At 61.4% G+C, this 27761-nt stretch overlaps 1 protein-coding gene across 1 annotated transcript; it reads right to left on the reverse strand.

Annotated features, from left to right (window-relative positions):
- Positions 1-563: 563 nt before the first annotated feature.
- KAT5 (lysine acetyltransferase 5) lies at positions 564-27235 on the reverse strand (the record flags this gene model as incomplete). The annotated part of the gene is made up of 11 exons (XM_088539574.1): positions 564-731; positions 1678-1759; positions 3836-3995; positions 5739-5832; positions 8767-8907; positions 10647-10736; positions 15027-15278; positions 16330-16404; positions 17756-17836; positions 25268-25398; positions 27164-27235. Coding segments are annotated over 11 exons (1346 nt in total), but the record flags the coding sequence as incomplete, so codon positions are not given.
- Between the last annotated feature and the right edge of the window lie 526 nt (positions 27236-27761).

Raw genomic sequence — 27761 nt, forward strand, 5'->3', positions numbered from 1 at the left:
GCTTTAATGGAGGGCGGGGCCTCGGAGGGGGCGGGGCTGCCTGCATGTGGGCGTGGCCAGCTTCGGGAGGGCGTGGCTTCGCAAATCACTTGTTCCAGTCCTTGTTTTAATTGGGGGGGGGGGGATTTGGAGGGCCCAAGGGGCGTGGCCGTCTCCAAGTGGGCGTGGCTGGGTCGGGGGGCGTGGTCACGTCGGGGGGCGTGGCCTCCCCAGTTGCTCTGCCCATTTCAGTCCTCAGTTTCATCAATGAAGGTGGTGGTGATGTGTGTGTGTGGAAGGGGCGTGGCTTGTTCAAAGGGGGCGTGGCCGTATAGAAGAGGGCGTGGCCTCACACTACACACTCCAGTCCTTTAATAAATGGGGGGGAGGAGCTTGCAAGGGGCGTGGCTGCTTCCAGATAGCCGTGGCCATACCCAAGGGGGTGTGGTCACACCGGAGGGGGGCGTGGCCTCTCCACTTGCTCCAGTCCTTGGTTTAATGAATGGGATGGGGGGGGGGGGGGGTTGCAAGGGGCGTGCCCGCTTCCGGGGGGGCGTGTCCGACTCCGGCTGGGCGTGGCTCTTTCATGGGGGCGTGGCCACCCCGGGGGTGGGCGCCCACCACTTGCCCCGCTTGCTCCAGTCCTTGGGGGTGAAGTGCAGGCACTTGGCGTCGATGCGCAGGACCCGCTTGAGCATCGCCCGCTCGTGGCCCTCCACGATGTCCTCGGACAGCGTCAGGATGTACTGGCCCTGCGGGGGGCCCCGGCGTCCGGGAGAGACCCGAATCACCCCAAAATCCACCCAAAAGGGGCCCCGGCGTCCGGGAGAGACCCAAATCAACCCAAAATCCACCCAAAAGGGGCCCCAGCGTCCGGGAGAGACCCGAATCACCCCAAAATCCACCCAAAAGGGGCCCCGGCGTCCAGGAGAGACCCAAATCAACCCAAAATCCACCCAAAAGGGGCCCCGGCGTCCGGGAGAGACCCAAATCAACCCAAAATCCACCCAAAAGGGGCCCCCCCGGCGTCCGGGAGAGACCCGAATCACCCCAAAATCCACCCAAAAGGGGCCCCGGCGTCCGGGAGAGACCCAAATCACCCCAAAATCCACCCAAAAGGGGCCCCGGCGTCCGGGAGAGACCCAAATCAACCCAAAATCCACCCAAAAGGGGCCCCGGCGTCCAGGAGAGACCCAAATCACCCCAAAATCCACCCAAAAGGGGCCCCGGCGTCCGGGAGAGACCCAAATCACCCCGGGATTCACCCCAAAAGGCGCCCCGGCGTCCGGGAGAGACCCGAATCACCCCAAATCCACCCAAAAGGGGCCCCGGCGTCCGGGAGAGACCCAAATCACCCCGGGATTCACCCAAAAGGGGCCCCGGCGTCCGGGAGAGACCCGAATCACCCCAAAATCGACCCAAAAGGGGCCTCGGCGTCTGGGAGAGACCCAAATCACCCAGGATTCACCCAAAAGGGGCCCCGGTGTCTGGGAGAGCCCCAAATCAACCCCAGATCCACCCAAAAGGGACCCCGGCGTCCGGGAGAGACTGAAAACAACCCCGGATTCACTCAAAAAGGGCCCCGGTGTCTGGGAGAACCCAAAATCCTCCAGGATTCACCCAAAAGTGGCCCCGGTGCCCGGGAGAGCTCTAAATTGCCCCCAGATCCACCCAAAAGGGGCCCCGGCGTCCGGGCACCTTGTAGTAGTTGATGAGGTTGAGGTACTGCAGCGTGGAGATGACGTCCTCCTTCTTGATGCTCGTGATCTCGCTGATCTCGCTGGGGGCAGCGGCGGGGTGAGACCCTCCCTCCAACAACAACCAAGCCCTGCAATCCCCTGCCATTGCCCCTTTAAGAGCAGTTGACCCTTTAAGAGCAACTGTCCCTTTTAAAAGCTACTGCCCCCTTAAGAGCAGTTACCCTTTTAAGAGCATTTGCCCCTTTAAGACATTGCCCCCTTAAGAGCTGTTGCCCCTTTAAGAGCAGTTGCCCCTTTAAGAGCAGTTGCCCCTTTAAGACATCGCCCCTTTAAGAGCAGTTGCCCTTTTAAGAGTAGTTGCCCCTTTAAGACATGGCCCCTTTAAGAGCAGTTGCCCCTTTAAGAGCAGTTGCCCTTTTAAGAGTAGTTGCCCCTTTAAGACATGGCCCCTTTAAGAGCAGTTGCCCCTTTAAAACTGCCCCCCCTTAAGGGCAATTGCTCCTTTAAGATTAATTGCCCTTTTAAGAGCAATTGTCCTTTTAAGAATTATTGTCCCTTTAAGAGCAGTTGCCCCTTTAAAACTGCCCCCTTAAGAGCAGTTGCTCCTTTAAGACTTATTGCCCTTTTAAGAGCAATTGCCCTTTTAAGAATTATTGCCCCTTTAAGAGCAGTTGCCCTTTTAAAGAGGCATCCCCGCCCCCCCCCCAAGCACTTGCCCCCTTTAAGGGGGGGCGGGGTTTGGAGCTCTCTCCACGTCCCCAAGGGGCGTGGTTTGATTTGAAGGGGGTGGGGCCAGCTGGGGTGCCTCAGGGGAGGGGTTTAGGGGCTGGGGGCGTGTCCTGAAGCCGTGGGCGGGGCTTAGGGGGGGCGGGGTTGGGGCTGTTCCCTACCCTCTGCCTTGAGCCCTATGGGGACTCTGCAGGAGGGGGCGGGGCTTAGGAGCCTGGGGGGCGGGGCCTGTCTCGCTGGAGAGTGACCTGGGGCCGCCCATCCTTGAGCCCCAAGAGGGTCCCCCGTGATGGGGCGGAGTCTAGAGACCCGGGGGCGTGTCCTACATGAGGAGGGCGGGGCTTGAGGCCGGGGCGTGTCCTGGAGGCCGTGGGCGGGGCCTCATGACAGGGCATATCCTACAGCCAGGGGGCGGGGCTTATGGCCCTGGGGTGGGGTTTGGGAGCGTGGGGCGGGGCTTAGGTATCTAGGGGCGTGGCCTGGGAACAGGGGGCGGGACCTGGGCTCACTTGATGGCGACCTGGGGGCCACCCCCTTCCTGAGGGTGCCCATGACGGGGAGGGGGGCGTGTCCTACCTACGGGGGGCGGGGCTTATGAATCGGGGGCGGGTCCTAGGAGCCTGGGGGCGGGGCCTAGGCCAGGGGGCGGGGCCTGGGCTCACTTGATTGTGATCTGGGGGCCACCCCTCCGTGAGGGTGCCCATGATGGGGGGGGGGGGCGTGTCCTACCCCCAAGGGGCGGAACTTATGACTCGGGGGCGTGGCTTATGAACCGGGGGCGGGTCCTAGGAGGCCGTGGGCGGGCTCACTTGATGGTGATCTGGGGGCCACCCATCTCCGAGAGAGACCATGATGGGGGGGGGGGCGTGTCCTACCCCCCAGGGGGCGGGGCTTATGAACGGGGGGCGGGTCTTAGGAGCCCGTGGGCGGGTCTTAGGAGCCCGGGGGCGGGGCCTGGGCCCGGGGGCGGGGCCTGCGCTCACTTGATGGTGACTTGGGGGCCTCCCTGAGGGTGTCCATGATGGGGGGTGTGTGGCTTATGAACCTGGGGGGCGGGTCCTAGGAGCCCGTGGGCGGGTCTTAGGAGCCCGTGGGCGTGGCCTGGGCCCGGGGGCGGGGCCTGCGCTCACTTGATGGTGATCTGGGGCCGCCCCTCCCTGAGGGTGCCCATCATGGGGGTGTGTGTCCTACCCCCAGGGGGCGGGGCTTATGAACAGGGGGCGGGGCCTAGGAGCCCGTGGGCGTGGCCTGGGCCCGGGGGCGGGGCCTACGCTCACTTGATGGTGATCTGGGGCCGCCCCTCCCTGAGGGTGCCCATCATGGGGGGGGGCGTGTCCTACCACCCGGGGGCGGGTCCTAGGACCCAGGGGGCGGGGCCTAGGGGCCCGTGGGCGGGGCCTAGGCCAGGGGGCGGGGCCTGCGCTCACTTGATGGTGATCTGGGGCCGCTCGGCGCCGTCGCCCTTGAGCCCCATGAGGATCTCCAGGATGGTCTGGGACCAGTAGCTGCGGTAGGAGAGGAGCCCCAGGTCGGAGAGCGGCTTCTCGGGGGTGCCCGTCTTGCCCTCCACCTTGGAGAGCTCGTAACCTGTGGGGACAGGGGACATGGGGACATGGGGACACCGGGGTCAGGATCCCCCGAGCTGCTTTGGGGGGGAATTGGGGGGAAATTGTGGCATTTGGGGGCGATTAAGGGGGTTTTGGGGCTTCTCAGGGGTGCCCGTCTTGCCCTCCACCTTGAAGAGCTTGTAGCCTTGGGGACATGGGGACAAGGGGACATGGGGACACCGGACATAGGGACATGGGGACACCGGGGTCAGGGTCCCCCGCGCTGGTTTGGGGGGAAATTGTGGGATTTGGGGGGATTAAGGGTGTTTTGGGGAGGATCAGGGGGTTTGAGGTTTCTCAGGGGTGCCCGTCTTGCCCTCCACCTTGGAGAGATCGTAGCCTTGGGGACACAGGGACAAGGGACATGGGGACATGGGGACACCGGGATCAGGGTCCCCTGTGCTGGTTTGGGGGGGATTTGGGGGGAAATTGTGGGATTTGGGGGGGATTAAGGGGGTTTTGAGGTTTCTCAGGGGTGCCCGTCTTGCCCTCCACCTTGGAGAGATCGTAGCCTTGGGGACACGGGGACATGGGGACAACGGGGACATGGGGACATGGTGGGGCAGGGTCCCCCGGCCGTTCGGGGGGGGTCCCGGGAGGTCCCAGGGGGTCTCAGCTGTTTGGGGGTCCCAGGGGTCCTGGGGGGAGTCCCGGGGGGGGGTCCCAGGGGGGTCTCGGCTGTTTGGGGGGGGTCCCGGGGGTCCCGGGGGGTCCCAGGGGGTCCCGGGGGTTCCTGGCTGTTCGGGGGGATCCCAGGGGATCCCAGGGGGGTCCCGGCCTTTCGGGGGGGGGTCCCAGGGGGGTCTCGGCTGTTTGGGGGGGGTCCTGGCGGTTTGGGGGGATCCCGGGGAGGTCCCGGCCGTTCAGGGGGGTCCTGGGGGGCGTCTCGGCTGTTTGGGGGGGTCCTGGCTGTTCGGGGGGATCCCGGGGGATCCCAGGGGGGTCCTGGTCGTTCGAGGGGGTCCCGGGGGGGGTCTCAGCTGTTTGGGGGGGTCCTGGCTGTTCAGGGGGATCGTGGGGGGGTCACGGGGGTCCCGGCCGTTTGGGGGGTCCCGGGGGGGTCCCGGGGGGGTCCCAGTTGTTCAGGGGGATCCCGGGGGGGTCCCGGCCTTTTGGGGGGGTCCCACGGGGTCCTGAAGAGGTCTCAGGGGTGTCCCGGCCATTCAGGGGGGTCCCGGGGGGGGTCCTGGCCATTTGGGAGGATCCCAGGAGGTCCCGGGGGTTCCCGGCCGTTCGGGGGGATCCCAGGGGGGTCCCGGCCGTTCGGGGGGGTCCCAGGGGGGTCCCGGGGGGGTCCCGGGGGGGTCCTGGCTGTTTGGGGGGATCCCAGGGGGGTTCCCGGGGGGATCCCAGGGGGTCCCGGCCGTTTGGGGGGTCCCAGGGGGTCCCGGCTGTTTAGGGGGATCCCAGGGGGGTCCCAGCCATTTGGGGGGTCCTGGGAGGCCCCAGGGTGTCCCGGGGGGTCCTGGCTGTTCGGGGGGATCCTGGGGTGTCCTGGGGGTCCCGGGGGGTCCCGGCTGTTCGGGGGGATCCTGGGGTGTCCCGGGGGGGTCCCGGGGGGGTCCTGGCTGTTTGGGGGGATCCCAGGGGGTCCCGGCCGTTTGGGGGGTCCCAGGGGGGTCCCAGCCGTTTGGGGGGTCCTGGGAGGCCCCGGGGTGTCCCGGGGGGGTCCCGGCTGTTCGGGGGATCCCGGGGGGGTCCCGAGGGTCCCGGGGCTCCTCACTGAACTCGATGAGCAGCTTCCCGTAGCCGCGGCGCTGGTAGGGCGGCAGCGTGAGGATGCAGGCGACGTTGTAGTCCTCCGTGGACTCCTTCTCCTGCGGCGCCAAAACGCCCAAATAACACCCCAAAACCGCCCCCGGGGACCCGAGGAACCCCCAAAACCCCAAAGAACACCCCCCAAAACCCCCAAGAACCCCCAAAACCCCAAAGAACACCCCAAAACTGCCCACAGGATGCAGGCAACGTTGTAGTCCTCCGTGGACTCCTTCTCCTGCGGCGCCATATGAGAACGGCCCCGAAACGCCCAAAACTGCCCCCAAAACCGCCCCCAGGGCCCCAAGGAACCCCCAAAACCGCAAATAACCACCCAAAACCCGGAGAACCCCCAAAACCGCCCGCAGGGCCCCAAGGAACCCCCAAAACCCCAAAGAATCCCCCAAAACCCCGGAGAACCCCCAAAACCGCCCCCAGGGCCCCCAAGAACCCCCCGAGCCCCAAAGAACGCCCCAAAACCCCAAAGAACCCCCCAAAACCCCGGAGAAGCCCCCAAAACTGCCCCCAGGGCCCCAAAGAACCCTCAAACCCCAAAGAACCCCCCCCAAACCCCAAAGAATCCCCCAAAACCCCAAAGAACCCCCCAAAACTGCCCCCAGGGCCCCAAGGAATCCCCAAAACCCCAAAGAACCCCCCAAAACGCCCCGAGCCTCAAAGAATCCCCCAAAACCCCAAAGAACCCCCCAAACCCCGAATAACTCCCCAAAACTGCCCCGAGGGCCCCAAAGAACCCCCCAAAACTGCCCCCAGGGCCCCAAGGAACCCCCAAAACCCCAAAGAACCCCCAAACACCGAATAACCCCCCAAAACTGCCCCCAGGGCCCCAAATAACCCCCCAAACCCCAAATAACCCCCCGGGGCCACAATAACCCCCCAAAACCGCCAACTAAGGAGCCCAAATAAACCCCCAAACCCCCAGAGAACCCCCCAAATAACCCCCCAAGCCTCCAAAACCCCAAATAACCCCCCAGGGCCCCAATAACCCCCCAAAACTGCCCCCCAAGCCCCCAAATAACCCCCTTGGGCCCCATTAACACCCCAAACTGCCCCCCGAGGACCCCCAAATAACCCCCCAAAGCCCCAAATAACCCCCTAGGGGCCCCAATAACCCTCCAAAATGGCCCCTAAGGACCCCAAATAACCCCCCAAACCCCCAAATAACCCCCCAAAACCCCAAATAACCCCCTAAGGGCCCCAATAACCCCCCAAAACTGCTCCCTAAGAACCCCAAATAACTCCCCAAAACCCCAACACCCCCCAATCCCTAAGGACCCCAAATAACCCCCCAAACCCTCAAATAACCCCCCAAACCCCCAAATAACTCCCCAGGGGCCCCAATAACCCCCCCAAACCACCCCCTAAGGACTCCAAATAACCTCCGAACCCGCCCAAAAAACCCCCAAATCCCCAAAGAACCCCCCAAACCCCCCAATAAACCCCTAAATCCCCCAATAACCCCCTAGGGGTTCCAATAACCCCCCAAAACCACCCCCTAAGAACCCCAAATAACTCCCCAAAACCCCAAATAACCCCCTAGGGGTCCCAATAAACCTCCAAAATGGCCCCTAAGGAGCCCAAATAACCCCCCAAAACCCCAAATAACCCCCTAGGGGTCCCAATAACCCTCCAAAATGGCCCCTAAGGACCCCCAATAACCCCCCAGGGCCCCAAATAACCCCCCAAAACCGCCCCCTAAGGAGCCCAAATAACCCCCCAAACCCCCAGAGAACCCCCCAAATAACCCCCCAAGCCTCCAAAACCCCAAATAACCACCCAGGGCCCCAATAACCCTCCAAAATGGCCCCTAAGGACCCCAAATAACACCCCAAACCCCCAAATAACCCCCCAAAACCCCAAATAACCCCCTAGCGGCCCCAATAACCCCCTCAAACCACCCCCTAAGGACTCCAAATAAGCCCCCAAACCCCCAAATAAGGCCCCAAATAACCCCCCCCGGGGCCCCAATAACCCCCCAAAACTGCTCCCTAAGAACCCCAAATAACTCCCCAAAACCCCAACACCCCCCCAATCCCTAAGGACCCAAAATAACCCCCCAAACCCTCAAATAACCCCCCAAAACCCCAAATAACCCCCTAGGGGTCCCAATAAACCTCCAAAATGGCCCCTAAGGAGCCCAAATAACCCCCCAAAACCCCAAATAACCCCCCAGGGGCCCCAATAACCCCCCCAAACCACCCCCTAAGGACTCCAAATAACCCCTGAACCCACCCAAAAAAAACCCAAATCCCCAAAGAACCCCCCAAACCCCCCAATAAACCCCTAAATCCCCCAATAACCCCCTAGGGGTTCCAATAACCCCCCAAAACCACCCCCTAAGAACCCCAAATAACCCCCCAAAACCCCAAATAACCCCCCAGGGGCCCCAATAACCCCCCCAAACCACCCCCTAAGGAGCCCAAATAACCCCCCAAGCCCCCAGAGAACCCCCCAAATAACCCCCCAAGCCTCCAAAACCCCAAATAACCCCCCAGGGCCCCAATAACCCTCCAAAATGCCCCCCTAAGGACCCCAAATAACCCCCTGGGGCCCCATTAACACCCCAACCTGCCCCCCGAGGACCCCAAATAACCCCCCAAAGCCCCAAATAACCCCCTAGGGGTCCCAATAACCCTCCAAAATGGCCCCTAAGGACCCCAAATAACCCCCCAAATAAAGCCCCAAAACCCCAAATAACCCCCCAGGGCCCCAATAACCCCCCAAAACTGCTCCCTAAGAACCCCAAATAACCCCCCAAAACCCCAAATAACCCCCCAGGGCCCCAATAACCCCCCAAAACTGCTCCCTAAGAATCCCAAATAACTCCCCCAAACCCCAACCCCCCCAATCCCTAAGGACCCCAAATAACCCCCCAAAACCCTCCCAGGCCCCCAAAACTCCCCCAGGGACCTCAAAAAAACCCTCTCAAGGGGTCAATAACCCCCCGAATGGCCCCCCAAGTGTGGGGCGCCCCCCACCTTGGAGAAGTAGCCCACGATGTGGAAGCCCTTGCAGTCGTACTCGGTCATGACGTAGAACAGGAAGGGGTCGGTGTCGTAGTAGAGGGTCTTGTGGTCCAGGAAGCACTTGGCCAAGAGGCAGAGGTTCTGCGAGTAGCTCTGCGGGGGCCCCGGCGTCCGGGAGGGAGCGAAATCACCCCAAAATCCACCCAAAAGGGGCCCCGGCGTCCGGGAGAGACCCAGATCACCCCAAAATCCACCCAAAAGGGGCCCCGGCGTCCGGGAGAGACCCAAATCCCCCCGTATCCATCCAAAAGGGGCCCCGGCGTCCGGGATGGGCCCCGGCGTCCGGGAGAGCCCCAAATCACCCCTGGATTCACCCAAAAGGGGCCCCGGCGTCCGGGAGAGCCCCAAATCACCCCGGGATTCGCCCAAAACCCAAAAGGGGCCCCGGCGTCCGGGAGAGCCCAAAATCCACCCACAAGGGGCCCCGGCGTCCAGGAGAGACCCAGATCACCCCAAAATCCACCCACAAGGGGCCCCGGTGTCCGGGAGAGACCCAAACCCCACCACGATTCACCCAAAAGGGGCCCCGGCGTTCGGGAGAGACCCAAATCACCCCAAAAACCAACCAAAAGGGGCCCCGGCGTCCGGGAGAGACCGAGATCATCCCCGGATTCACCCAAAAGGGGCCCTGGCGTCCGGGAGAGCCCCAAATCCCCCCGGATCCACCCGAAAGGGGCCCCGGTATTCAGGAGGGGCCCCGGCGTCCGGGAGAGCCCAAAATCCCCCAAAATCCACCCAAAAGGGGCCCCGGCGTCCGGGAGAGACCCAGATCACCCCAAAATCCACCCAAAAGGGGCCCCGGCGTCCGGGAGAGCCCCAAATCCCCCCGTATCCATCCAAAAGGGGCCCCGGCGTCCGGGATGGGCCCCGGCGTCCGGGAGAGCCCCAAATCACCCCTGGATTCACCCAAAAGGGGCCCCGGCGTCCGGGAGAGCCCCAAATCACCCCGGGATTCGCCCAAAACCCAAAAGGGGCCCCGGCGTCCGGGAGAGCCCAAAATCCACCCACAAGGGGCCCCGGCGTCCAGGAGAGACCCAGATCACCCCAAAATCCACCCACAAGGGGCCCCGGTGTCCGGGAGAGACCCAAACCCCACCACGATTCACCCAAAAGGGGCCCCGGCGTTCGGGAGAGACCCAAATCACCCCAAAAACCAACCAAAAGGGGCCCCGGCGTCCGGGAGAGACCGAGATCATCCCCGGATTCACCCAAAAGGGGCCCTGGCGTCCGGGAGAGCCCCAAATCCCCCCGGATCCACCCGAAAGGGGCCCCGGTATTCAGGAGGGGCCCCGGCGTCCGGGAGAGCCCAAAATCCCCCAAAATCCACCCAAAAGGGGCCCCGGCGTCCGGGAGAGACCCAAAATTCCCCAGAATTCCCCCAAAAGGGGCCCCGGCGTCCGGGAGAGCCCCAAATCCCCCCGGATTCACCCAAAAGGGGCCCCGGCGTCCGGGAGGGGCCCCGGCATCCGGGAGAGCCCCAAATCACCCCTGGATTCACCCAAAAGGGGCCCCGGCGTCCGGGAGAGCCCCAAATCACCCCGGGATTCGCCCAAAACCCAAAAGGGGCCCCGGCGTCCGGGAGAGACCAGAAGCCCCCCAGGATTCACCCAAAAGGGGCCCCGGCGTCTGGGAGGGACCCAAATCCCCCCGGGATTTGCCCAAAAAGGGCCCTGGCGTCCGGGAGAGACCCAAATCCCACCAGGATTCACCCAAAAGGGGCCCCGGCGTCCGGGAGAGACCAGATTCCCTCCAGGATTCACCCAAAAGGGGCCCTGGAGAGCCCAAATCAACCCCAGATCCACCCAAAAGGGGCCCCGGTGTCCGGGCCCCACCTTGTTCTTGCGCCCGTCGATCTCGAAGAAGGAGATGGTCCCTTTGCGGTAGATCTCGTTGCCCGGCGGGTGCCGCAGGTCGCATTTGGTCTGGGGTCCCAAAATACCACTTTTTCACCCCAAAAGCGCTGCTTTTTTCCCCACCAAAATGCCATATTCTTCTCCATAGGGTGACCAATAGCCCCAAGGGGGTGGCTACCAACCCCAGGACGGTGGCTACTAAGCCCAGCGGCACCCTGGGAGCATCTATGTGCCCCCAAATGCTATTTTTACCCCACAAAAAGTGGCATTTTCTCCCCCAAAGGTGGCATTTTCTCTTCCAGAAGTGGCATTTTCTCCTCTAAAGTGCCATTTTCCCACCCAAATTGCCATTTTTCCCCCAGAAATGGCATTTTCTTCCCCCAAAATGCCATTTTCTCCCCCAAAGTGGCATTTTCCTCCCCCAAAACCCCTACGTCCTCCCCCAGCACATCCTTTTCCCCCCCAACTTGCCATTTTCTCCCCCAAAGTGCCATTTCCCCCCTCAAAATGCCATTTCTCCCCCCAAAGTGGCATTTTCTCCCCCTAAGTTCCATTTTCTTTTCCAAAAGCGCCATTTTCCCCCTCAAAATGCCATTTCACTCCCCAAAGTCCCATTTCCCCCCCCAAAAACACCATTTTCCCCCCAAAAACCCCTATGCCCCCCCCAGCACCTCCTTTCCCCCCCAAAGCGCAGGCCGCAAAAAGTGCCTATTCCCGCTCCCCGTGGGCCGTTTTTCTCCCAAAAAGCGGCGTTTTCGCCCCAAAATGCGGCGTTTTCAGCCCATACCAGGTGCCTCTGCAGGCAGCGCAGGCTGTGGCCGTACTTGAGGCAGAACTCGCACAGGTAGAGCCATTTCCTCCCCCAAAATGCCCTTTTCTCCCCCTAAGTTCCATTTTCTCCCCCAAAAGTGCCATTTTCTCCCCAAATTGCCATTTCCTCCCCAAAGCGCCATTTCCCCCCAAAAGTGCCATTTTCTCTCCCAAAATGCCCTTTTCTACCCCCAAAATGGCATTTTCTCCTCCCAAAGTGCCATTTTCTCCCCCTAAGTTCCATTTTCTCCCCCAAAAGTGCCATTTTCTCCCCCAAAAAGAGCAATTTCCCCCCCAGAAACCCCTATGTCACCCCCCCAGCGCCTCCTCTCCCCCTCAAAGCGCAGGCCGCAAAAAGTGCCTATTCCCGCTCCCCGTGGGCCATTTTCCCCCCAAAAAGCAGCGTTTTGACCCCCAAAACGCGCCGTTTTCGCCCCAAAACGCCGTTTTTGTCCCCATACCAGGTGCCTCTGCAGGCAGCGCAGGCTGTGGCCGTACTTGAGGCAGAACTCGCACAGGTAGAGCCATTTTCTCCCCCAAAATGCCCTTTTCTCCCCCTAAGTTCCATTTTCTCCCCCAAAAGTGCCATTTTCTCCCCAAATTGCCATTTCTTCCCCAAAGCGCCATTTCCCCCCAAAAGTGCCATTTTCTCTCCCAAAATGCCCTTTTCTACCCCCAAAATGGCATTTTCTCCCCCCAAAGTGCCGTTTTCTCCCCCTAAGTTCCATTTTCTCCCCCAAAAGTGCCATTTTCTCCCCCAAAAACACCATTTTCCCCCCAGAAACCCCTATGTCACCCCCCCAGCGCCTCCTCTCCCCCCCAAAGCGCAGGCTCCAAACAGGGCCTATTCCCGCTCCCCGTGGGCCATTTTCCCCCCAAAAAGCAGCGTTTTGACGCCCAAAACGCGCCGTTTTCGCCCCAAAACGCCGTTTTTGTCCCCATACCAGGTGCCTCTGCAGGCAGCGCAGGCTGTGGCCGTACTTGAGGCAGAACTCGCACAGGTAGAGCCATCTTCTCCCTCAAAACGCCCTTTTCTCCCCCCAAAATGGCATTTTCTCCTCCAATAGTGCCCTTTTCTCCCCCAAAATTCTATTTTCTCCCCCAAAAGTGGCATTTTCTCTCCCCAAACTGCCATTTTCTCTCCCTGAAAGTGCCATTTCCCCCCCCAAAAGTGGCATTTTCTCCCCCAAATTGCCATTTTTCCCCCCAAAAGTGCCATTTTCTCCCCCAAGCGCCATTTTCCACCCCAAATTGCCATTTTTCCCCCCAAAGTGCCATTTCCCCCCCCAAAAGTGCCATTTCCCCCCGCAAAGTGCCATTTTCTCCCACAAAGTGCCATTTTCCCCCCAAAATGCTATTTCCCCCCCCAAAGTGCCATTTCCCCCCTCAAAATGCCATTTCCCTCCCAAAGTGCCATTTTCTCCCCCTAAGATCCATTTTCTCCTCCAAAAGTACCATTTTCTCCCCCCAAAATGCCAGTTTCTACCCGAAAAGTGCTCTTTTCTCCCCAAAGTGCCATTTCCCCCCCAAAGTCAGATTCCCCCCCCCAAAAAACACCATTTTCCCCTCCAAAACCCCTATGCCCCGCCCCAGCACCTCCTCTCCCCCCCCAAAGCGCAGGCTGCCAAAAGTGGCTATTTCTGCTCCCCGTGGGCCGTTTTCCCCCCAAAACGCGGCATTTTCACCCCCAAAATGCACCGTTTTCACCCCAAAACGCCGTTTTTGTCCCCATACCAGGTGCCTCTGCAGGCAGCGCAGGCTGTGGCCGTACTTGAGGCAGAACTCGCACAGGTAGAGCCATTTCCTCCCCCAAAATGCCCTTTTCTTCCCCAAAATGGCATTTTCTCCTCCCAAAGTGCCATTTTCTCCCCCTAAGTTCCATTTTCTTCTCCAAAAGTCCCATTTCTTCCCCCCAAAATGCCATTTTCCCCCCCAAAACCCCTATGTCACCCCCCCAGCACCTCCTCTCCCCCTCAAAGCGCAGGCCGCAAAAAGTGCCTATTCCTGCTCCCCGTGGGCCATTTTTCTCCCAAAAAGCAGCGTTTTGACCCCCAAAACACGGCGTTTTCACCCCAAAACGCCGTTTTTGGCCCCGTACCAGGTGCCTCTGCAGGCAGCGCAGGCTGTGGACGTACTTGAGGCAGAACTCACACAGGTAGAGCCATTTCCCCCCCAGCAAAGCGCCATTTCCCCCCTCAAAATGCCATTTTCCCCCCCAAAATGCCTTTTTCCCCCCCAAAATGCCATTTTTCCCCTCAAAGTGCCATTTTCTCCCCCTAAGTTCCATTTTCACCCCCAAAGTGCCATAGTGGCTATTTCCGCTCCCCGTGGGCCCTTTTTGCTGCAAAAAGCGGCGTTTTCGCCCCCAAAACGCGGCATTTTCGCCCCGTACTAGGTGCCTCTGCAGGCAGCGCAGGCTGTGGCCGTACTTGAGGCAGAACTCGCACAGGTAGAGCCATTTTCTCCCCCAAAATGCCCTTTTCTCCCCCCAAAGTGCCATAGTGGCTATTTCCGCTCCCCGTGGGCCGTTTTTGCTGCAAAAAGTGGCGTTTTCGCCCCAAAACGCGGTTTTTGTCCCCATACCAGGTGCCTCTGCAGGCAGCGCAGGCTGTGGCCGTACTTGAGGCAGAACTCGCACAGGTAGAGCCATTTCCTCCCCCAAAATGCCCTTTTCTCCCCCTAAGTTCCATTTTCTCCCCCAAAAGTGCCATTTTCTCCCCAAATTGCCATTTCCTCCCCAAAGCGCCATTTCCCCCCAAAAGTGCCATTTTCTCTCCCAAAATGCCCTTTTCTACCCCCAAAATGGCATTTTCTCCTCCCAAAGTGCCATTTTCTCCCCCTAAGTTCCATTTTCTCCCCCAAAAGTGCCATTTTCTCCCCCAAAAACACCATTTTCCCCCCAGAAACCCCTATGTCACCCCTCCAGCGCCTCCTCTCCCCCTGAAAGTGCAGGCCGCAAAAAGTGCCTATTCCTGCTCCCCGTGGGCCATTTTCCCCCCAAAAAGCAGCGTTTTGACCCCCAAAACACGGCGTTTTCACCCCAAAACGCGGCGTTTTCGCCCCGTACCAGGTGCCTCTGCAGGCAGCGCAGGCTGTGGCCGTACTTGAGGCAGAACTCTCACAGGTAGAGCCATTTCCTCCCCCAAAATGCCCTTTTCTTCCCCAAAATGGCATTTTCTCCCCCCAAAGTGCCATTTTCTCCCCAAATTGCCATTTCCTCCCCAAAGCGCCATTTCCCCCCAAAAGTGCCATTTTCTCTCCCAAAATGCCCTTTTCTACCCCCAAAATGGCATTTTCTCCTCCCAAAGTGCCATTTTCTCCCCCTAAGTTCCATTTTCTTCTCCAAAAGTCCCATTTCTCCCCCCAAAACACCATTTTCCCCCCAGAAACCCCTATGTCACCCCCCCAGCACCTCCTCTCTCCCTCAAAGCGCAGGCCGCAAACAGTGCCTATTCCCGCTCCCCGTGGGCCATTTTCCCCCCAAAAAGCAGCGTTTTGACGCCCAAAACACGCCGTTTTCACCCCAAAACGCGGTTTTTGTCCCCGTACCAGGTGCCTCTGCAGGCAGCGCAGGCTGTGGCCGTACTTGAGGCAGAACTCGCACAGGTAGAGCACGGGCAGCGCCGTGAGCTCCTGCGGGTAGGGCGAGAAGTACCAGGGCTTGAGGCGGTGGCGGCCCAGCTCGATGCACGCGATGTTCTTCATGCGCGTCACGATGTCGTCGTGGCTCCGGTCCGACACCAGCGAGCCCGTCATGCGCGGGGCGGCCGACGGGAGCCCGTCCGACGAGTCCTGCGAGTCCTGGGGGCGCCGGGGGGGACGTTGGAGCAAGAACCCCTTTATGGGGGGCTTTCCCTCCATTCCTGCCTTGTTTTCCCTCTTTTCAGGCTTTTTCCCCCAGTTCTGGCTTGCTTTCCCTGTTTCTAGGCTCTTTTCCCCCATTTCTACCTCAGTTTCCCTGTCGCCTCCCCTCGGGTTCCCCCCATGTCCCCATGTCCTCCCATGTCCCCCCCATGTCCCCAGTTCCCTCTTGCCCCCCAATCCCGCTATCCCCCCCATTTCCCCCATATTGCCCCATGTCCCAATGTCCCCGTCCCCCCATGTATGTCCCCCTGTCTCCATGTCCCCCCTGTGTCTCCATGTCCCCCCATCCTCAGTGTCCCCCATGTCCCCATGTCCCCCCTTGTCCCCTCCACGTCCCCATGTCCCCCCTGTGTTCCCATGTCCCCCATCCCCTCCATGTCCTCGTGTCCCCCCGTGTCCCCCCTGTGTTCCCACGTCCCCATGTCCCCCCATCTCCAGTGTCCCCCATGTCCCCGTGTCCCTCCTTGTCCCCTCCACGTCCCCGTGTCCCCCCATGTCCCCCATGTCTCCCTTTGTCCCCTCCACGTCCCCGTGTCCCCCTGTGTCCCCCTCGTGTCCGTGTGTCCCCTCCACGTCCCTGTGTCCCCCCTGTGTTCCCATGTCCCCGGTCCCCGCCATATCCCCGTGTCCCCCACGTCCCCCCTTGTCCCCTCCACGTCCCCGTGTCCCCATGTTCCCCGTGTCCCCATGTCCCCCGTGTCCCCATGTCCCCTCCATGTCCCCCCGTCCCCAGTGTCCCTCATGTCCCCTGTGTTCCCATGTCCCCCATCCCCACCATGTCCCCCATGTCCCCATGTCCCCCATGCCCCCCCTTGTCCCCTCCATGTCCCTGTGTCCCCTCTGTGTTCCCATGTCCCCGGTCCCCACCTTGTCCCCCACGTCCCCCCATCCCCCCCGTCCCTCCTTATCCCCTCCACGTCCCCCCGTCCCCCCTTTTCCCCTCCATATCCCCGTGTCCCCGATGTCCCCAATGTCCCCAATGTGTCACCTCGTCTGTCCCCAGGCAGTTTGACTTCCTCTTACGTCCGGGTTGGGCGGCCACAGCGCGACGGGCAGAGCCGTTCTGGGGGCGGGGGGTCAGTGGGACCCCCCCGAGACCCCCCAAAGGGGCTGGGACCCCCTTGGGGACCCCCCAATGGGTCTGGACCCCTCCCAAGGCCCCCCAGGAACCCCCAAAGGGGCTGGGACCCCCCCCCCCGAGACCCCCTTGGGGACCCCCTGAGACCCCCCAAAGGGGCTGGGATACCCCCGAGACCCCCTGGAACCCCCAAAGGTGTTGGGATCCCCCCTGAGACCCCCTTGGGGACCCCCTGGGACCCCCCCAAAGGGGTTGGGATCCCCCCCGAGGCCCCCTGGGACCCCCAAAGAGGCTGGGATCCCCCCTGAGACCCCCTTGGGGACCCCCCAGGACCCCCCAAAGGGGTTGGGATCCCCCCCGAGACCCCCTTGGGGACCCCCTGGGACCCCCCAAAGAGGCTGGGATCCCCCCTGAAACCCCCTGGACCCCCAAAGGGGGTGGGACCCCCTGGGACAACCCCCAGGTGCTGGGACCCTCCCCATACCCTCTAAAGGGGCTGTGATCCCCCCCGAGACCCCCTTGAGGACCCCCTGGGACCCCCTAAAGGGGCTGGGATCCCCCCCGAGACCCCCTAGGACCCCCAAAGGGGCTGGGATCCCCCCCGAGACCCCCTTGGGGACCCCCCAGGAACCCCCAAAGGGGTTGGGATCCCTCTCCCCTCCCGAGACCCCCTTGAGGACCCCCTGGGACCCCCCAAAGAGGTTGGGATCCCCCCCCAAGACCCTCTTGGGAGCCCCCTGGGACCCCCAAAGGGGCTGGGACCCCCTGGGACACCCCCCAAAGGGGCTGGGACCCTCCCCATACCCCCTAAAGCGGCTGTGATCCCCCCCGAGATCCCCCGTGGGGACCCCCTGAGACCCTCCCAAAGGAGTTGGAATCCCCCCCGAGACCCCCTGGGACCCCCAAAGGGGCTGGGATCCCCCCCGAGATCCCCTTGGGGGCCCCCCAAAGGGGCTGGGATCTCCCCCCCCGAGACCCCCTTGCAGACCCCCTGGGACCCCCAAAGGGGCTGGGATCCCCCCGAGACCCCCTGAGACCCCCCAAAGGGGTTGGGATCCCCCCCGACACCCCCTTGCAGACCCCCTGGGACCCCCAAAGGGGCTGGGATCCCCCTCGAGACCCCCTGGGACCCCCTGAGACCCCCCAAAGGGGTTGGGATCCCCCTCGAGACCCCCCCCAGGACCCCCCCAAAGGGACTGGGACCCCCCAGGTGCTGGGACCTCCCCTCCAACGACCCCCCTTTCCCTCCCCCCGCCCCAGGGACCCCGGTTGGACCGGGAGTTATGGGGTGGTACCGGGAGGTCCCGGGGGGGTCCCGGGGGGTCCCCCCGCTCACCTGGGGGAACACGGAGGCCTGGGAGGTGTCGGGGACGGCGGGGACGGGCGTCGCGGGGGACACGACGTCGGCCTTGCGCTTCTGCGGGCGGCACGCACCGTGTGGACCGGCACGGAACCGGACGGACCCGTACGGACCGTACGGACCCACGTGGCCCGGTATGGACCGTATGGACCACTACGGGCCAGTATAGAGCAGTATGGATCCATACAGACCCCTATGGACCAGTATGGACCATATTGACCAGTATGGGCCAGTATAGGGCAGTATGGATCCATACAGACCCCTATAGACCAATACGGTTTGTATGGACCAGTATAAACGAGTATGGATCAGTATGTGCCAGTATAAAGCAGTATGGATCCATACATGCCTGTATGGACCAGTACAGTCTGTATGGACCAGTATGGGCCAGTATAGAGCAGCATGGATCCATACATGCTCCTATGGACCAGTACGGTCTGTATGGACCAGTATGGACCAGTATGGGCCAGTATAGAGCAGTATGGATCCATACATGCCCCTACGGACCAGTATGGACCATATGGACCAGTATGGGGCAGTATAGGCCAGTATAGAGCAGTATGGATCCATACAGACCAGTATAAACCAATATGGGCCATATGGACCAGTATGGGCCAGTATAGAGCAGTATGAATCCATACAGACCCGTATGGACCAGTATGGACCAGTATAGGCCATTATAGAGCAGTATGGATCCAAACAGACTCGTATGGACCAATACAGTCTGTATGGACTAGTACGGAGCAGTATGGACCATATGGACCAGTATAGGCCATTATAGAGCAGTACAAATCCATATAAACCCATATGGACCAGTATGGATCAGTACAGACCAGTATGAACCCATATGGACTGCTACGTACCCATATGGACGGTACAGACCAGTATGGACCAGTATAGAACAGTATGGATCCATATGTACCTGTATGGACCGTACCGACCAGTATGGACCCATATAGACCGGTACAGACCAGTATGGATCCATATGGATCAGTATGGACCACTACGGACTGGTATAAACCGGTACAGACCCGTATAAACCAGTACAGACCAGTATGGATCCATATGGACCGGTCCAGACCGGTCCAGCTCTGGCTGCCCCCACCCAAGCCCACCCAGCCCATGGGCACCCGACCCCCCTGGCCCACCCCAATGTATCCCAGTCTATCCCGGTCCATCCCAGTGTATCCCGGTTCATCCCAGTCCACCCCAACCCACCCTAGTCTATCCCAGTCCATCCCAGTGTATCCCGATCCTTCCCAGTCCATCCCAGCCCAACCCACCCTAGTCTATCCCAGTCCATCCCAGTGTATCCCCGTTCATCCCAGTTCATCCCAATCCACCTTAGTCTACCCCAGTCCATCCCAGTGTATCCCGATCCTTCCCAGTCCATCCCAGTGTATCCCAGTTCATCCCAGTCCACCCCACTGTATCCCAGTCCTTCCCAGTCCAGTCCAACCCAGTGTATCCCGGTTCATCCCAGTCTATCCCAGTTTCTCCTGCCTCTGAAGCTAAAGGGGATTGTCGCCCTCCTTTCCCCCCGCCAATATCCCACTTTCTCATCCCAGTATTCCCAGTACCATCCCAGCATTCCCAATAGCTTCCTAACAGGACCCCAGTACCTCCCACTATCCCTCAGTAGCTCCAGATTCCCCCTGGATGCTCCCAGTGTCTCCCAGTATCTCCCACTGCTTCCCAGTATCTCCCAGTGCTCCCCGGGATCTCTCAGTGCTTCCCAATAGCTCCCAGCATCTCCCAGCTCATCCCCAAATCTCCCGTTTTCTCCCAGCAGCTCCCAGTGCTTCCCAGCGCATCCCAGTTTCTCCCAGTACATCCCAGTGCCTCCCAGTTTCTCCCAGTATCTCCCAGCATCTCCCAGCTCATCCCAGTTTCTCCCAGCACATCCCAGTTTCTCCCAACAGCTCCCAACTCATCCCAGTAACTCCCAACAACTCCCAACTCATCCCAGCAGCTCCCAGTATCTCCCAGCTCATCCCAGTTTTTCCCAGCACATCCCAGTTTCTCCTAGTATCTCCCACCTCATCCTGGCACATCCCAGTTTCTCCCAGCACATCCCAGCGCATCCCAGTATCTCCCAGCACATCCCAGTTTCTCCCAGTATCTCCCAGCACATCCCAGTTTCCCCCAGCTCATCCCAGTTTCTCCCAGCACCTCCCAGCTCATCCCAGTTTCCCCCCGCAGCTCCCAGCTCATCCCAGTTTCTCCCAGCACATCCCAGCGCATCCCAGTTTCTTCCAGTATCTCCCAGTTTCTCCCAGCACATCCCAGCTCATCCCCGTTTCCCCCAGCAGCTCCCAGTATCTCCCAGCAGCTCCCAGCTCATCCCAGTTTCTCCCAGCACATCCCAGTTTCTCCCAGCATCTCCCAGTTTCTCCCAGCGCATCCCAGTTTCTCCCAGTATCTCCCAGCAGCTCCCAGCTCATCCCAGTTTCTCCCAGCACATCCCAGTTTCTCCCAGTTTCCCCCAGCAGCTCCCAGTGCATCCCAGTTTCTCCCAGCGCATCCCAGTTTCTCCCAGGACATCCCAGTTTCTCCCAGGACATCCCAGCAGCTCCCAGCTCATCTCAGTTTCTCCCAGCTCATCCCAGTATCTCCGAGCAGCTCCCAGCTCATCCCAGTTTCTCCCACCTCATCCCAGTATCTCCCAGCTCATCCCAGTTTCTCCCAGCACATCCCAGTATCTCCCAGCTCATCCCAGTTTCTCCCAGCAGCTCCCAGCAGCTCCCAGCTCATCCCAGTTTCTCCCAGCTCATCCCAGTTTCTCCCAGCACATCCCAGTATCTCCCAGTTTCTCCCAGCTCATCCCAGTATCTCCCAGCAGCTCCCAGCTCATCCCAGTTTCCCCCAGCTCATCCCGGTTTCCCCCAGCAGCCCCCGGGCGGTACCGTGGGGCGACACCCGGCGCCCGGTGCCACCTCGGCCTCGCCGGGCCCAGGCCCCGGACCGGGACCGGGACCAGGACCGGGACCGGGACCGGGAGCGGGCCCGGAAGCGGGAGCGGGTTGGGGCGCGGGGCCGCCCGGCTCCCGGGGCCGCAGCGGGGCCGGAACCGGGAGGCTCTTCCCGCTCGGCGCCGCCTCCAGGCTCTTCCTCTGCGCCGGGAAGAGGAGCGGGTTGGGACAAGGGGGACAACGGGGGACAGCGGGGGGACAACGTGGGGACAACGCGGGGACGGGCAGGGACAGCATGGGGATAACAGGGGGACAACGGGGGGACAGGCAGGGACAGCATGGGGACAACGCAGGGACGGGCAGGGACAGCATGGGGATAACGGGGGGACAACGGGGGGACGGGCAGGGACAGCATGGGAACAAGGGGGGGACAACGGGGGACAACGAGGGGACAGGCAAGGACAGCATGGGGACAGCATGGGGACAGCATGGGGACAACAGAGAAAGCAGGGGACAGCATAGGGATAACGGGGGACAGCATGGGGACAGCATGGGGACAGCGGGAGGACAATGCAGGGACCAGCAGGGACAGCATGGGGACAACGGGGGGACAGGCAGGGACAGCATGGGGATAACAGGGGGACAACGGGGGACAACGCGGGGACAGGCAAGGACAGCATGGGGACAGCATGGGGACAACAGGGACAGCAGGGGACAGCATGAGGACAACATGGGGATGGGCAGGGACAGCATGGGGACAACGCGGGGACGGGCAGGGACAGCATGGGGACAACAGGGACAGCAGGGGACAGCATGGGGACAACATGGGGATGGGCAGGGACAGCATGGGGACAGCATTGGGACAATGGGGGGACAGCATGGGGACAGCAGGGGACAGCGGGGGGACAACACAGGGACCAGCAGGGACAGCAGGGGACAGCATGGGGACAACAGGGACAGCGGGGGACAGCATGGGGACAACGTGGGGACGGGCAGGGAAAGCAGGGGACAGCATGGGGACAACAGGGACAGCACGGGACAGCATAGGGATAACAGGGAGATGGGTGGGGACAGCAGGGGGACAGCATGGGGACAACGCGGGGACAACGCAGGGACCAGCAGGGACAGCAGGGGACAGCATGGGGATAATGGGGAGACAGGTGGGGACAGCAGGGGACAGCATGGGGACAATGGGGGACAGCAGGGAAACGGGCAGGGACAGCAGGGGGATAACAAGGAGATGGGTGGGGACAGCACGGGGACAGCATGGGGACAATGGGGGGACAACGGGGGACAACGAGGGGGCAGTATGAGGACAACAGGGGGACAGCATGGGGACAATGGGAGACAGTAGGGGGACAGGCAGGGACAGCATGGGGACAGCATGGGGACAACGGGGGAATAACGGGGGGACAGCAACGGACAGCAGGACACAGCATGGGGACAAGGGGGGGACAATGGGAGGACAGCATGGGGACAACGAGGGGACAGCATGGGGACAGGCGGGGACAGCAGGAAAGAGCACGGGACAGCATGGGGCACAACGGGGACAACAGAGGACAGCATGGGGACAAGGGGGGGACAGGGGAGGACAGCGGGGGACAGCATTGGGACAGCGCAGGGACAATGTGGGGACAGCAGGGGACAGCATGGGGACAGTGCGGGGATGATGTGGGGACAACGTGGGGACAACGCAAAGATGCAAAGGGGACACAATTGGGATGCGATTAGGACAGAATTGTGACAAAGAAAGAAAGATGTTGGGGACAACATGGGGACAATGTGGGGACACGAAGCAGACACGATGGGGACAGGATGGGGACGTGACAAAGAAAAACGCGGGGACAACGTGGAGATAACGTGGGGACAATGTGGGGACAGCAGGGATGCAACAGGGACACGATGGGGACACGAGGAAGAGCAGCACGTTGGGGACAGCGTGGGGACACAACGGGGATGCAAAGGGGACACGATGGGGACCCTCCCTGCGCGGCAAAGCGAAGCGTCCCCACGTCCCCAAGCGGATCCCCGTGTCCCCAGGCGTCCCCATGTCCCCGCTTGTCCCACGTCCTTCATGCTTCCCGTGTCCCCAATGGCTCCCGGTGTCACCGATGGCTCCCGTTGTCCCTGATGCTCCCCGTGTCCCCGTTTCCCATTGTCCCCAATGGCTCCCAGTGTCCCCAAGGACTCCCGGTGTCCCCAGGGGCTCCCTTGTCCCCGTAGCTCCTGTTGTCCCCAACGGCTCCTGTTGTCCCCGATGGCTCCCGTTGTCCCTGACGGTTCCCAGTGTCCCCAGTGTCTCCCACTGTCCCCAATGGCTCCCAGTGTCCCCAATGGCTCCAGGGACGTCCCCACGAGATCTGGGGACATCCCTCGGCCCCACAGATGTCCGCCACATCTGAGCGCGTCCCCACCAGCTCCGGGGATGTCCCCAAGAGCTCCAGGGACGTCCCCCGGCTCCGAGAACGTCCCCTTCATTAAGAACGTCCCTAACGGCTCCGGGGATGTCCCCAGATCTGGAAATGTCCCCAAAAGCTCTGGGGACACCCCCTAACTCCAAAACTGTCCCCAAGAACTCAAGAAAGGTCCCTGTGTCTGGAAATGTTACTGTGGGACCCAAGAATGTCCCCAAGGGCTCTGGGGACGTCCCCATCTCTGGAAATGTCCCCAAGGGCTCTGGGGACACCCCTGGGTCTGGAAATGTCCCCAAGAACTCTGGAGATGTCCCCAGGTCTAGAAATATCCCTGATGGCTCCGGGGACACCCCTGGGTCTGGAAACGTCCCCAAGGGCTCCAGGGATGTCCCCAAGGGCTCCAGGGATGTCCCCAAGAGCTCTGGAGATATCCCCGGGTCTGGAAATATCCCTATGGGCTCCAAGGACATCTCCAACTCTGGAAGTGTCCCCAAGGGCTCTGGGGACACCCCTGGGTCTGAAAAGGTCCCCAAGGGCTCTGGGGATGCCCCCAACTCTGGAAATGTCCCCGAGGGCTCTGGAAATGTCCTTGGGTCTGGAAATGTCCCTAAGGTCTCCAAGGACATCTCCAACTCTGGAAATGTCCCCAGGGGCTCCGGGGACGTCTCCAGGTCTAGAAATGGGCTCTGGGGACACCCCTGGGTCTGGAAACGTCCCCAAGGGCTCTGGGGACGTCCCCAGCTCTGGAGACGTCCCTGAGGGCTCTAGACATGGCCTCAGCTCTGGAAACATCTCCAAGGGCTCTGGGGACACCCTTGGGTCTGGAAGTGTCCCCAAGGGTTCTGGGGATGTCCCCAAGGGCTCCGGGCACGTCCCCAGCTCTGGAAATGTCCCTAAGGGCTCCAGGGATGTCCCCAGCTCTGGAAATGTCCCCAAGGGCTCTAGAAATGTCCTTGGGTCTGGAAATGTCCCTAAGGTCTCCAAGGACATCTCCAACTCTGGAAACGTCCCCGAGGGCTCCGGGGACACCCCTGGGTCTGGAAATGTCCCCAAGAGCTCTGGAGATGTCCCCAGGTCTGGAAATGTCCCTGATGGCTCTGGGGACACCCCTGGGCCTGGAAACGTCCCCAAGGGCTCCAGGGATGTCCCCAAGAGCTCTGGAGATATCCCCGGGTCTGGAAATCTCCCTATGGGCTCCAAGGACATCTCCAACTTTGGAAGTGTCCCCAAGGGCTCTGGGGACACCCCTGGGTCTGAAAATGTCCCCAAGGGCTCTGGGGACATCCCCAGGTCTGGAAATGTCCCTGATGGCTCTGGGGACACCCCTGGGTCTGGAAACGTCCCCAAGGCCTCCAGGGATGTCCCCAAGAGCTCTGGGGACATCCCTGGGTCTGGAAACGTCCCCAAGGGCTCTGGGGATGTCCCCAGCTCTGGAGACGTCCCTGAGGGCTCTAGACATGGCCTCAGCTCTGGAAACATCTCCAAGGGCTCTGGGGACACCCTTGGGTCTGGAAGTGTCCCCAAGGGCTCCAGGGATGTCCCCTAGGGCTCCGGGCACGTCCCCAGCTCTGGAAACGTCCCCAAGAGCTCCAGGGACGTCCCAAGTGCTGGAAACGTCCCCGAGGGTTCTGGGGACACCCCTGGGTCTGAAAATGTCCCCAAGAGCTCTGGAGATGTCCCCAGATCTGGAAACCTGATGGCTCTGGGGACACCCCTGCGTCTGGAAACGTCCCCAAGAGCTCCAGGGATGTCCCCAAGCGCTCCGGGCACGTCCCCAGCTCTAGAAATGTCCCCAAGGGCTCCAGGGATGTCCCCAGCGCTGGAAATGTCCCCGAGGGCTCTGGGGACACCCCTGGGTCTGGAAATGTCCCCAAGGTCTCTGGGGACGTCTCCAGCTCTGGAAACGTCCCTAAGGGCTCCAGGGATGTCCCCAGCTCTGGAAATGTCCCCAAGGGCTCCAGGGATGTCCCCATAGCTGGAAATGTCCCCGAGGGCTCTGGGGACACGCTTGGGTCTGGAAACGTCCCCAAGAGCTCCAGGGATGTCCCCAGCGCTGCAAACGTCCCCGAGGGCTCTGGGGACACCCCCCCAGCCCCGTCCCTCCCGCCCCACATCCTCCCGTGTCCCCCCGTGTCCCCATCGTGTCCCCCCGTGTCACTCACGGGCTCGGGGGAGCCGGGCCGCGAGCCGGGCAGCCCGTTCTTGGTGGGCGTCTTGGCCTCCTTCCGCGGCAGCTGGATGCGGCTCAGGTCCAGCCGCTCCGGCGTCACCCATTCGTCCAGGCGCTTGTTGACTGGGGACAACGGGGACAACGCGGTGACAACGAGGGGGACAGCGTCCTCGGCGTGCGGGGGGCCAGCCTGGAGGCTCTGGGGGCCTCAAAGCTTCTCCGGGTGGCCCTCAAGGACCTCGTGGTGGCTCTAAATGACTTTTTGATGGTCCTAAGTGATCTATTGGTGGCCGTGTGACCTCCTCGTGGTGACCCTGAAACTCGTGGTGGCCATAAATGACTTTTTGATGGTTCTAAGGGACCTCTTGGTGGCCGTATGACATCCTTGTGGTGACTCTGAAACTCATGGTGGCCCTAAATGACTTTTTGATGGTCCTAAATGATCTCTTGGTGGCCATGTGACCTCCTCATGGTGGCCCTGAAACTCATGGTGGCCCTAAATGACTTTCTGATGGTCCTAAGTGATCTCTTGGTGGTCGTGTGACTTCCTCGTGGTGGCCCTGAAGCTCGTGGTGGCCCTACATGGCTTTCTGATGGTCCTAAGTGATCTTTTGGTGGCCGTATGACCTCCTCGTGGTGGCCCTGAAGCTCGTGGTGGCCCTACATGACTTTCTGACGGTCCTAAATGATCTCTTGGTGGCCGTGGGACCTCCTCATGGTGGCCCTGAAGCTCCTGGTGGCCCTAAATGACTTTCTGATTGTCCTAAGTGATCTCTTGGCGGCCGTGTGACCTCCTCGTGGTGGCCCTGAAGCTCGTGGTGGCCCTGAATCTCCTGCTGATGGCCCCAAACCTCTTCTAGATAGCCGTAAGTGATGTTTTGGTGGCCCTAAACAATCCTCTGGTGGCCCTGTGACCTTTTCATGGTGGCCCTGAAGATCCTGGTGGCTCCAAGCCTCCTCCTGGTGGCCCCAAACCTCCTCCTGGTGGCCACAAGCCACCTCTGGTGGCTCTTGACTAGTTCCTGCTGGTCCTAAACCAACTCTGCTGGCCCTCAATTAGCTCCTGGTGGCCCTGTGGCCTCCTCCTGGTGGCCCTGTGACCTTCTCATAGTGGCCCTGAAGCTCCTGGTGGCCCCAAACCTCCTCCCGGTGGCCACAAGCCACCTCTGGTGGCTCCCGACCCGCTCCTGCTGGTCCTAAACCAACTCTGGTGGCCCTCAAGAAGCTCCTGGTGGCCCTGTGACCTCCTCTTGGTGGCCCTGAAGCTTCTGGTGGCCCTAAATCTCCTGCTGATGGCCCCAAATCTCTTCTAGGTGGCCCTAAGTGATCTCTTGGTGGCCCTAAACAATCCTCTGGTGACACTGTGACCTTTTCATGGTGGCCCTGAAGATCCTGGTAGCCCCAAACCTCCTCCTGGTGGCCACAAGCCACCTCTGGTGGCTCCCGACCTGCTCCTGCTGGTCCTAAACCAACTCTGGTGGCCCTCAGTCAGCTCCTGGTGGCCCTGTGGTCTTCTCTTGGTGGCCCTGAAGCTTCTGGTGGCCCTAAATCTCCTGCTGATGGCCCCAAATCTCTTCTAGGTGGCCCTAAGTGATCTCTTGGTGGCCCTAAACAATCCTCTGGTGACACTGTGACCTTTTCATGGTGGCCCTGAAGATCCTGGTGGCCCCAAACCTCCTCCTGGTGGCCACAAGCCACCTCTGGTGGCTCCCGACCTGCTCCTGCTGGTCCTAAACCAACTCTGGTGGCCCTCAAGAAGCTCCTGGTGGCCCTGTGACCTCCTCTTGGTGGCCCTGAAGCTTCTGGTGGCCCTAAATGACGTCCTGGTGAGCTGGCGTCCCCGTGTCCCCCCGGTGTCCCCGTGTCCCCCCGGTGTCCCCGCACTCACAGTCGATGTAGTGCACGTAGAAGAGCTTGCGCCCCCCGCCGATGTCCTTGACGCTCAGGATCTCGGCCAGCGCTGGGGACACGGGGGGACATTGAGGGGACGGAAGGGACAAGGGGGGACATTGAGGGGACGGGGGGAAACGGGGGGACATTGAGAGGTTTGGGGGGAGGGACATGGGGGGACATTGAGGGGACAGGGGGGACAAGGGGGGACATTGACGGGTTGGGGGGGACACGGGGGGACATTGAGGGGACGGGAGGGACAAGGGGGGACATTGAGAGGTTCAGGGGGGACACGGGGGGACATTGAGGGGACGGGAGGGACAAGGGGGGACATTGAGGGGTTTGGGGGGACACGGGGGGACATTGAGGGGATGGGGGGGAACGGGGGGACATTGAGGGGACAAGGGGGGACATTGAGGTGTCGAGAGGAGACACGGGAGGACATTGAGGGGACGGTGGGGACAAGGGGGGACATTGAAGGGTTTGGGGGGAGGGACATGGGGGGGACATTGAGGGGACAAGGGGGACACGGGGGGACATTGAGGGGACGGAAGCGACACGGGGGGACATTGAAGGGACAGGAGGGACAAGGGGGG

The sequence above is a fragment of the Tinamus guttatus genome, unplaced genomic scaffold (assembly GCF_059628265.1).
Source record: "Tinamus guttatus ecotype Peru unplaced genomic scaffold, ASM5962826v1 Tinamus_guttatus_pri_ptg001853l, whole genome shotgun sequence".
Classification (NCBI taxonomy): domain Eukaryota; kingdom Metazoa; phylum Chordata; class Aves; order Tinamiformes; family Tinamidae; genus Tinamus; species Tinamus guttatus.